We start from the raw sequence: 11,299 nt of genomic DNA on the forward strand, positions 1-11,299 counted from the left end.
CCGGGGACACGTAATAAACACCAACTTTCATGAGTTCAGAGCATTTTTACTGGACTTCAAATCATAAATATGATGGACCATCCTGCATGCACAACAATTTCACCAATAAAAATGCTCCAACTTATTGTGTGCCTTTGGTCACACATCAGAAAGACCCTTAATTGCAACTACATATGTTGATTACAAGTTCGAATTTCCTTGAAAGCATTCTCTACAAATAGTATACAAAAACCAAGACAAGTCATGCCTAGGAAAATCCGCAGACTTCTCTAGGCATTAGCATCGCCAAATGTGGCGAGGCCTGATAATATCGCATACTCTTTCCAACCAAGGCACTTCGAAAAATCTTATAAAATTTCACCAAACCAAAATAAAAGGAGTTGTTGCACTGTTTTCTACACTATCAGATTTGGCTGTAAGCTGTCCTGGACATTGCAAGGATTAACTGAACCAAAGTCCAAGCTCACCCTTGCAACCATGCATCAATATCTCACTTACAAATTTCACTTGCATTGGCCAACTCAGATCAGTACCAAAAAACTATTTATACTGATACAGAACTTATAAAAAAGAAATCTTAAGCATGGTGAATTTATTTAATTTGACTTCCGTGATTCAAACTAGGAGTTCATGAAGCAGAAGATCCATTCAAAGACAGGTCAGAAACTCCAGAAATAAGATCATCAATTGACAGGTCAATATATCCGGCTACAAGATCATCAATAGACTGTCCCCTCGATGCTTCCCACACCCCAGTGTCATCAATACTTGAAGGATCTGCTTCTGAAGTATCACCGCCTGAGAGGATTTTGCCCAACTGTTTGGTAAGCTCATCTTCCTCCTCTGGAATGTCTATATCCCACTCCTTAAAGATACTTTCGTTTCTTTGCTCCATCACATATACTGGAAATTCAGCATCAAATTCAGCAACAAAATCATCAAGTGCTTTCATTCCTTCCTTGTAGATTGGAAGAAACAAATTTTCATAAGTACTATCCAAGGGCGAGGCATCACTTTGGTCATCTATTGGGTATTTATCACTGTTCTTTTTTAATTTGTTTTTAGCCGGAATAGATGCAGAATCGAAGGCAGTTGTTTCCGCAGAGACCAAGGGTTCAGTTTCTTTACTGGTAGGTACAGATGCAATGTCAACTCCTCCTGTCAACGCATCACTTTCAGATGCTGAACTAGCAGGTGCATAAGAACGGGAACTAAGAGTCTCCGCTAAGGCATCCAACAAGGATGTCCAATTCGGATCTGAATTTTCAGCATCGCTAACGAAACAGGACTCTGCCCAATTTACATCTTCCAGGGAAGGCACATCTCTATCCTGCTTGGATTTTGTAGGACTGGCAGTAAGAGATGGAGAAGAATCTTCTACCATGTCATCGTCCGCATTCAAGGCTTGAAAGATGGTTTCCAGGGCATCGTGAGTAACTAATGTCATAAGAGTGTGTTGGGGGATAGCACTTCTGAAAGACAACAAATCAGAATAATTACTACATACCAAACTAGACTCTTTCCATATGTTGACTATCCTTGCATCTTATGAAATATGTATGCAAATTGCAAAGAGAATGATCAGATAAGTATGATTTTCCAGTATTATATTCCAACTATGTCCCTATTAGATAATTAATGGTATCTTAATTTTTTTCTGAGTAGTGTGTTTGACTACTAAGGATAATCTTGTAAAACATACAATTAACTATGTTAACATTTGAGATAACAAATGAGATATTGGTTAGTGTGCTACAACCTTAAAAAGCAAATATTTGAGAACAATCATTCTTCATTTCTTTTTGCAGTTTTATACGCTTTTTTATAAGATAAATAAGGGTTAGATTTGTTGGTGTAGACCATATTTCTAAAGGGAAAACAGTAATGTTGAATAAAGTTTAGTAGAAAAACTAGTAATGACCATGTATATAGGATTTATGGAAGAATATTAAAATACATAATATAGCCATATAGGTATTTCTGAAACAAAATCTTTTTTAGGGAACAAAATGCCAAAAAAATTAAAGACATTAGCAAAAATATTACTTTTTTAAACGTATTTGCAACTCTGCTACCTTCCTAGAAATATTTGCAGAAATCTATTGAAGATTTGAAAGGCCAAAACTTAAAGGGGGTAGAAACTTACGTATTGCACTCTAAGCTCACTCCATTATTCTTCTTTTTGAAAAAATGACATATATGACTTGTTTTCAGAAATTTTAACAAAACTAACCGCTTTAGAAAATTTGGCCAATTGTAGCCTTTTTAATACCCCTTTATCGATTGCTTAATGTTGTCTGCTCTTTGCTACTGGGGAAAGAGAACACGAAAGGTGAAAAGCCGAAAACTCTCACATGTGATGTCAGATGGCTAGTGCAGGCTGGTGCTCTAATAATAAGCTTACGCATTCAATGAATGCTTATTAGAGTGGAATACGCATTCAAGGAATGCTTAACTAATATAATACTCCGACCCCACTTGCGTATTCAATAAAATAATATATATATAATACAGATTACTCTTATGACAGGTGCGTATTATATATATTACCCTATTCTCAAATGCGTATATCACCGGCTAAAGTTGGCCACTTTTTTGAATGTGGTTAGTTTTGTCATTCTCTTATTAAAGATGGGCTATGTTTGTCACTCACCCCTTCTTTTTAGCCTCATCTTCCGTATATCATTTTATTTTTTGGGAAAACAATTCTTAATACTTAAAACTCCATTTTTAAATGACAAACTGATTGAACTAATTCTTCGAAAAAACATCTTTTAAGAGATCAAGTTACCTTATATTCGGATTTAATAAATCATATATTAGGTCCGTCCAAGTTCTAAATTGAACAGTTCAAGAATAAACAACAACACATACAATACAACATAACTACAGTGCTATTTAAAAAAAACATCTTTTGAGCTAACAATGTCATGATTCGAAAAACCCCAAAGTAATTTTTTTTATAAAAAACCAATCTCGGGCTTTGACTAAAACAAACACATACAGACATATGAACAATTTAACAGAGCCACGATAACCAAACTAAATGAGAGTACCTATCTTGCTCAATTTTAAAACTCAAGAATAACTGTTGTAAATAAATGAATAATTGAGCTAAATTTTATAAGATTAATTATACATGGTGGGATTATTCTATAAAGTAACCGCAAGGGCATAAACAGATAGCTACAACACACACACACACAATGGATGAGAGAGAGAGAGGCAGGGAGAGAGAGAGGGGGAGGGAGAGAGAGAGAGAGAGAGAGAGAGAGAGAGAGAGAGAGAGAGAGAGAGAGAGAGAGAGAGAGAGAGAGAGAGAGAGAGAGAGAGAGAGAGAGAGAGAGAGAGAGAGAGAGAGAGAGAGAGAGAGAGAGAGAGAGAGAGAGAGAGACGGGAGAGACGGGAGAGAGACGTCAGAGAGAGAGAGAGAGGGAGAAAATCAGTACCTTTGAAGCAGCGAGGAAATGCCGAATTAGGGTTTGAGAAAGGAGAAATCTTTTTGAAGAAAACTGATAAAGCTCAATTTTGGTGTTTTGATTTTCAAGACTGCTCCGTGAAGGATTCTTGTGTTTTTTTATTCGGCTCCAAGCAAAGTTATTTTTGAAAATAAAAATTGTTTCATTATACAATTTTAAAAATTAAAAAAAAAATAAAAGAACTTCTCGTAAATGTAAAATCTCCACATTTTTCCTTGAACGCTTACATTCACAATGCTCAAGATACAAATTTGGAATAGATTTTATGTTTTTTTTCCTGAAAGTAATGGCATATGTATTTTAAAAAATAAAAAATTGATATGCACTTGTTATCTTGGTATTCTCAAAATATTTTCTTTATATCAATCAATGACTTAATATATTAACTCATATTAGAAACCATTAATTAAAAACGATTTATCTATGCCCACATGCACATTATAAGTACAGAAACTTGTAATTTTGGGTCAATTTGATTGGTGTAGTTAATGTGAATGCACGAAGTCCACCACTATTATAAAAAATGAACCAATCAATATACACTACAATTTTTACAATTTTAAGTTTTCGCGCTTATCATATGTTCATAAGCGCATAACAGAAATCAAGTCTGCAGTCGTGGTATCTATTAACACAAAAAAATACAGGCCAGCAGAATGACAGTATGCCACATTGTCATGAAACTAGCCATAAAACCTAAATCAATACACTCCTTGAAGGTGATCCCACAACTATATCAGTACAAACCAAAAATTTCAACCAAAAACACATTTAATATAGATCCAGAATGAGTTATCAAGACTTAATCCAGTACATCAAAATATAGTTGTTGTAGGAACAAACCAGGGAAAGATACCAAATAGTCTATTATTCTAAAATCTGAAATTTATCACCACCAAGTGCAAATCAAAAACAACTACCAGCCATTTAATACTGCAACAATATTTCGGCAATCAGTATCGCCTAGGATAACGGTCCATCCGCTCCATGCGATCCATGCGGTCCATACGGTCCATGCGATCCATAAACCTCCCTGATGGGCACTCAAATGCCAAGTGTCCTCGGCCCCCACAGTTGTGGCAAATTATCAAGGCTACACAGTCACGGCTCATATGGCCCACCTGCTGGCAGTTACGACATACAATATCACGATAACCACCACCACCACGACTGCCGCCTCTCTCATCAATCACATTACCTTTCGGGCAGTCTCTAGCAACATGGCCCGATATGTTGCACATGTTGCAAACAGGATCATTCTGACAATCACGAGCCAAGTGGCCCGTCTTCCTACAGTTCTTGCATGCCTTGTCATTTGTACAGTCCACTGCGATATGACCTTGCTTAAAGCAATTATTACACAGCCTCAGATCACCTGGAGGCAGCTGGGGAGCTGAACAGTCCCTGGCACGGTGACCTGTCTTACCACATGTGTGGCAAATTCCCTCATTTGGACAGTTTCCAGCCATGTGTCCAGGCTCCCGGCAATTCCAGCATAGAGACTTTGTGCTGCACTCCGATGCAATATGCCTGATTAACAGCTTAGTTAGTGACTATGATGACAACTAACAATTACTGTGTTAAGGTTCAACTTAAAACAACCACAGCCTTTACTTTTTTTCTCTTTTTCCATTTAAAGAGTTGCAAGAAGGATATGGTTGCAATTAAGAACTTGGAAAGACCAGTGACGATAATAAGCATTACCAAATTGTATAGTAATTGATTCAAGTTGACGACTACAAACACATGAAGGGAAATAAATCATTATAAAATTTCGAACACAGGCAACTGTACTTCGAGCAAAGGCAACAGTGCAAAAGTGGGACATACAAAAAAGTCAAGCATTGTGCAGTGTTTCTCTTTGGACATAATGGCAGGTTAAAGTATTAAGATTTAGTTGCACCATGTTTCTCTTTGGACATTATAGAAGGTTAAAGTATCAAACAATGCAGTCAACATGGCATGTAGCAAACCATGTATCAATTTCTAGAACTAGACCAAATTGTATACATTTAATAATGCATATGCATCATAGGCATAGTCATAATGCACATTAACAAAATGTATCAATTTCTAGAACTAAACCAAATTGTAACACAAGAATAAAACTCATTATGAAGCTAGCACTTTGTTATGAAGCAAACCTAAAGGCCCAATTAATGTTGCAAAGTCAAAGAGCATATCGCAAGCATCCTTACCCAGGAAGGCCACAGTTGTGACAAATGGCCACATTAGAGCATTCCCTCGCAAAATGGCCTGGCTTTTTGCAGTTCTTGCAAAGGTTGTTCTGGCTGGAGATAAAAAGAACAAGTGTTAGTATTTAAATGGAAACACACTTGCATAAGGAGAGGGAAAGAAAAAAAAGGACAAATATTTGAAACAGATGACTTTGACAGGCTCCGCTGCATTAAGCATCGCAATGAGAGACTAATCTAGTTTCTGCATTGAAAGACTACAAACTATCATGTATTATTACAAATTATTATATGTTCTGGTGTAAGCCTAAGCTTTTGCTTATAAGAATGCAGACATATCAGGCATCCAAAAAGGCAAGTGCAGATTGATATATTTACCCGCTCACAGTTGTATCTTTTATGTGTGCAGAACTAACAAGAAACCCAAAACTTGCTCGTATATTGTTCAGACTTCAGGTAACAGTAGTTGTACAAGGAATAACAAAGGGAAAAAATATAATTTAATACATACTCCCTCCGTCCCACCCAATTCTTTACATTGGGGGACGGGGGCTTGGCACACACTTTAAGATTCTTATGAAATATAGTTGCCTAAATTTTTTTAAATTTTTTTCTTCTAAATAAAAATATAATGTTCAAATTATTATACAAAAAAAAGGAAATTTCAAAAATAAATTATGCAACTTTACTTTATAGTAGCCTTAAAATGCGTGTCAAGGACTCAAGCATGAGAAAAAAACTGAAATGAGTTGGGTCGGAGGGATTAGATCATTTAATTTCAGTACGTATTCAGAAGTATGGCAACAAAATGTAGCAGAATCGTATATTATTGACTGGTTTTCTACATAATTAAATGTACAGATGTTTACGCAGTGATTAAAGAACTAAAAAACAGAGAACCTGAAACCCCGCCGTGCATCCCTCCTGTATGGTGCATCTCGATAAGAGTAGCGTTCAGTACGGATCTTGCGATCCATTGGACTCCTGCTTCGGCTTCTGCTGTTGCTTCGGCTCCTGCTGATTGAACTCATTTTCAAACACACACTCTTCAAACCAACCACCACCGCACAGCAAAATTACTACCACCACAGTGCTGCCTCCTCCCTGTCCATTACAACCACACCGATTACCACATCCATGAGTCCAATCCAGTCCATATTTTACCCTTCATGACATTATACACCCACCCAACACTACAGAATATATTCAGCATGCATACAACCTCAACCAATATAAAAATCATTCTAATCAGCACCAAAACTCGGTTTGCAACAACATCCTCCAAAAGGTATTTACAATCATCGTGGTTATGAGCCGATGCCATTGACACATACAATACCTAAGTAGTTGTAAATGATCAGGCAAACAGGTCACCCAAACTCCAACATCTATAATAAATGAATGAAATTTTATCTTTATCCAATCCAAGATCTAGATGCAATCAATATGATTACAAAAGTCTGTTACAACATTTGTAAGAATTGAAGCTCAGAAGCTTCAGCTTCCATTCAAGAGGACTTGTGTATGTCAAGATCTCTGATTAGAAACACCTATAAGGGATCCATAACTAATCTATAACTTTGCAAGACAATAACAATCGCAGTTTATCTGGCACACAAGACATGGACTTCCCTTTTTAATTAACTAGGCGAGTATTCGTTGCAAGAGAAAACGAACAATATGAGGATGGATAAAGTCAAGCTAGAAGCTTAGAACAAAATCATAAGTTCAAAGAATAGCTGACATTTCAGTATACATACATAAAAAGACCCGGATACAAATATTCATATAGCCTACTTAAAGCCATAACCCATATCCATAATCATAATCCATCTACATCTATCATGATTAATTATCCAAAAACAAATTACATGGCTTCACATTTATTAATATTGTATGTATATACATAAGAACACACATCTTGTATTAATCAATTTCATTTTTATATTTACGAAAACAGTTAACATAATATTGTGCATGGACATAACTATCAGTTTAGAAAGGATGTATCCCCATATATATACACAGAAAGAGGGAAGTTTTATCAATAATGAAATTGTCCAAAAGTTAATAAATGACTCACCTAGATTTCAACGCAAGGGGCAACATGGACTAGCTATTTGTCCATGAAAATCAAAGACGTGCGATTTAAAAAGCGCAATAAATACTTAATAGTGTCCCTCTACTCGAGGTGCTTGTGAACATAGTCAATGGCACAAAGCATAGATATTACAAGGCTTAACTTTTAAATCTAACAAGACCAAATGCCTTTCTTTCTATGCAGAGTGTCATAATCCTAAATGAGGATCTAAATGCATAATTACATACGCCAGATTCAGAAATCTATCAATATATATCCCCAAGTTGAACTTGCGATCTATTTGCCTGTTATAAAATGTAAAGTATTTTGGAAACACTCAAATTCTTAACTTTTGTTTTTAAATCCAATTACCATCTTGTTAACAAGTTGCAAGTCAAATCCAAACACAAAACTCCACCCTCATTCCACTAAAAAGTCTGATTTTCAACCGCCGAAAATATATAGTAAGAAAATTACAAAAAAAAATGAAAACAAAAACATTTCTAAAAAAATTAAGCATTTGATTTATATCCTTATTGCTAAACTTATGCCGTTTTGCACAAAGAGAGTGCTGATTTACAACTGTGGCAATCCAACATTCCTCCGCATACGAATCTTTTGTCCTAAATCAATCCGCATACAAAAAAAACACCTTATTTTAACATAAATCTCATTAATTAACCTCTTTAACTTTCCGGTACTCCATATTCTATATACAAAAAACATCCAATCGAAAATGTGGAACTCCTCATTCCAAACGGATACATCAATCAATTAGAAGCCTGTTCAAACATATAAATGTACATATACAAATATTATACAACAGTAAACAAATCAAAAAGTGATCATTTAAAAAGCATATTACACACACACAAATAAAACAATACAAAGTCGATTCGAAACGCATTCGTACACAGATACATGTATTTTACAACAATTGCTGCAAATCTCAACCAATTAAAAGCGCACTCACATACATACACATATATTATACGAAATTACACTTAAATTACACAGTTTTGAGATCGCAACACACAAAAACAAACACATCTAGAATAATAAGATATAAATACAGCAATTACAAACCAAAGTATAGAGATCTAACAATAAAACACACAGAAACGAGCACTCGAATCGAGCGAGCGAGCGAGCGAGCGAGAGAGACAGAGAGAGAGAGAGAGAGAGAGAGAGAGAGAGAGAGAGGGAGGGAGGGAGCGAGGGAGCGAGAGAGAGAGAGAGAGAGAGAGAGAGAGAGAGAGAGAGAGAGAGAGAGAGAGAGAGAGAGAGAGAGAGACCTTGTTCGTCGCGGCAATATTGACCGTCCGATAGCTCCGTCAGCGCAGATCTAAGTGAAGATTATCTCCGTACGGAGTTGTGTGAGAAGAGCATGTAAGTAGTTGTATGTATAAATCTAAAACCTATCAACAAATGCAGCGGTCACGCTTTTGTTACTTTCCCGTATTACCCCTCGAGTCAAATTACTTCTAAATTGTTTCATTCATTATTTTGATTAATGACAAATCATGTACGAGATAACGATACCGGGGTTATAACATTTTCTCATATAAATACAAGAGGGTAAATTTATAATTTTAGAATAAATTACTAATATTTATAAAAATGCCATTAAATTTATATGGGAGAAGTTTATAAGCTCTAGGGAGTTACGTCAGGTCATCCTCATGTTATTTACGTATTTTTATTTTTATTTTATATAATTTTATTAAAATTTTATATAACTAATTAAATACTAAATAATAATTATATAATTATAATTTTATTGTGTATAATTTCAAGTTGAGTTCAAATAGTATATGATTGATGAGATTTTATTCATAAATAATAATGTAAATGTTTGTTGTTGATGAGATTCGAACAAAACTTATATGAATCTTTATAAATAATAATATAAATGTTTGTTGTTGACGGGATTCGGACTTGAGAACTTGTGAAGTGTATTTTTTTAGTATTTGGATCTAACGGCTCTGATTATTTGATGAAAAAGATCTGACGGTCGTAATGAAAAGGAATAACCAAACTGAGGAGTTAATCAAACTACAAATTATACCTCATTCTGATTATTATAGTATAGTATAGATGTCATGTTACCGAGTTTTTAAAAAGATGAAAACAAAATAAAGGAACTAAGGAGACATTTGGATGCAGCGTGAAAATGGGAATCGGGATTGGGAATGGAGGGTATGAGAACGAGGGGTAACTGGAATATGAATTAAATGGAAACCCAGGGATTGTGATGGATTTAATTTACCCACCAAGAGGTAATGAGGTTTCCATTCCCCGCTTGACCTGGCTCGGGGGGATCTCATCCCACTCCAAGAATGCTTCCTTCTTCCGCCTCGTATTGCCTGCCACATCATTGAACTCGTGAATGAGCTATTCTCTACCTTGGACATCATGGTGTTGATTTCAATCACTGGTTGTCGAGCCCTTCTAGATAGGCTAAGACCGTCTGTCCATCAATAGGTTCTGGTGGTGGCGGTGGCGCCTGGTTCTTCAGGGGCGTTTGTTCTAACCCGTTAGAGGTTCCCTTCTTGTTACCACTTCCTAATACTACCACCGACTTGTCCTTTTTAGTCATCTTTTCTCCCTAAGATGAAACCCCCCTCATTATAGCGCCAAATGTTAAAGGTAGAATTTCATTTAACAGTGTTTTGGAGGTTAATGGCCAGAATAAAGATCAATTGTGGTGTTTTTAGGGCGGGGGATGGTTGTGTTGAAAGGAATACGTCCCAAGTCCAATCATGTATAAGGATTTAGGGATAACTTTTTATGTAATATGTTTTGATTTCATTGATATTAATAAAAGACTTGTTTTATTTTTATTACGGGCTCTATCTATTTAAGTGTTTGAATAAGATATACCATAGTTTAGAGTAAAGTTTTTTATGGATTATGATGAGATCATAATAGTGAGACCTAAAAGATGATAACTCTAAACTTAAATAGTTCCTGGTCATAGGATTACTAACTGGTAATTAATAATCCGCAAAGATCGGTACATACTATGCTTGCTTCATTATGAAGGATGTTTGTTCTCATAGACATTTGTGTGGTGACACTATAGCTAGTATGTAGGTGCTTATTATAGAATAAGTTCACTAAACATGACTCGCACAGCTGAACAACTGATGGAGTTCACTCACGTGTCAGCAGTTGTTCACATAGTGATAGTTGTACAAGTATCCTTAGACTTGAGGTCATCATAGTCATCTTGTGTACACTGAACTATGCTTTGGTTTAGTTCTTAGTCTCCAGGGACAATTTTTAGGGCTCTAATGGGTATAGGAATTTGTACACGAAGATAGTGTATGATCAATAAAGGATCTACCCCTTCCAGTGAAGGAAGCGAATGTTCAAGGCTGATCCACTTATGCTAGTTCAGGAATCTCTGGCCAGAGTGAATGAAATTAGAAAGGAGTTTCTAATTTGCATAGAACTACGCATAGTAAATGGTAAGCAAGTGATTGAATTAGATAGGCTTGACACGAGAACCATGCCTTGTATTTAATCGGGACATTGTAGGG

General features: G+C 35.9%; 2 protein-coding genes across 2 annotated transcripts; both read right to left on the reverse strand.

The window, feature by feature from the left end:
• Positions 1-336: 336 nt before the first annotated feature.
• LOC141683689 (uncharacterized) lies at positions 337-3,586 on the reverse strand. The gene is made up of 2 exons (XM_074488445.1): positions 3,450-3,586; positions 337-1,472 (listed from the first exon to the last, which is right to left on the reverse strand). The coding sequence occupies exon 2, from the start codon at positions 1,445-1,447 to the stop codon at positions 629-631; it is 819 nt and encodes a 272-aa protein (XP_074344546.1). The 5' UTR covers positions 1,448-1,472; positions 3,450-3,586; the 3' UTR covers positions 337-628.
• A 646-nt stretch (positions 3,587-4,232) lies between these two features.
• On the reverse strand, positions 4,233-9,200 carry LOC141683285 (uncharacterized). The gene is made up of 4 exons (XM_074487978.1): positions 9,050-9,200; positions 6,575-6,778; positions 5,678-5,770; positions 4,233-5,009 (listed from the first exon to the last, which is right to left on the reverse strand). Exons 2-4 carry the CDS (start codon positions 6,703-6,705, stop codon positions 4,433-4,435), a joined length of 801 nt encoding a protein of 266 aa, XP_074344079.1. The 5' UTR covers positions 6,706-6,778; positions 9,050-9,200; the 3' UTR covers positions 4,233-4,432.
• Positions 9,201-11,299: the final 2,099 nt, after the last annotated feature.

This window comes from Apium graveolens, chromosome 9, assembly GCF_009905375.1.
Source record: "Apium graveolens cultivar Ventura chromosome 9, ASM990537v1, whole genome shotgun sequence".
NCBI classification, from domain to species: Eukaryota; Viridiplantae; Streptophyta; class Magnoliopsida; order Apiales; family Apiaceae; genus Apium; species Apium graveolens.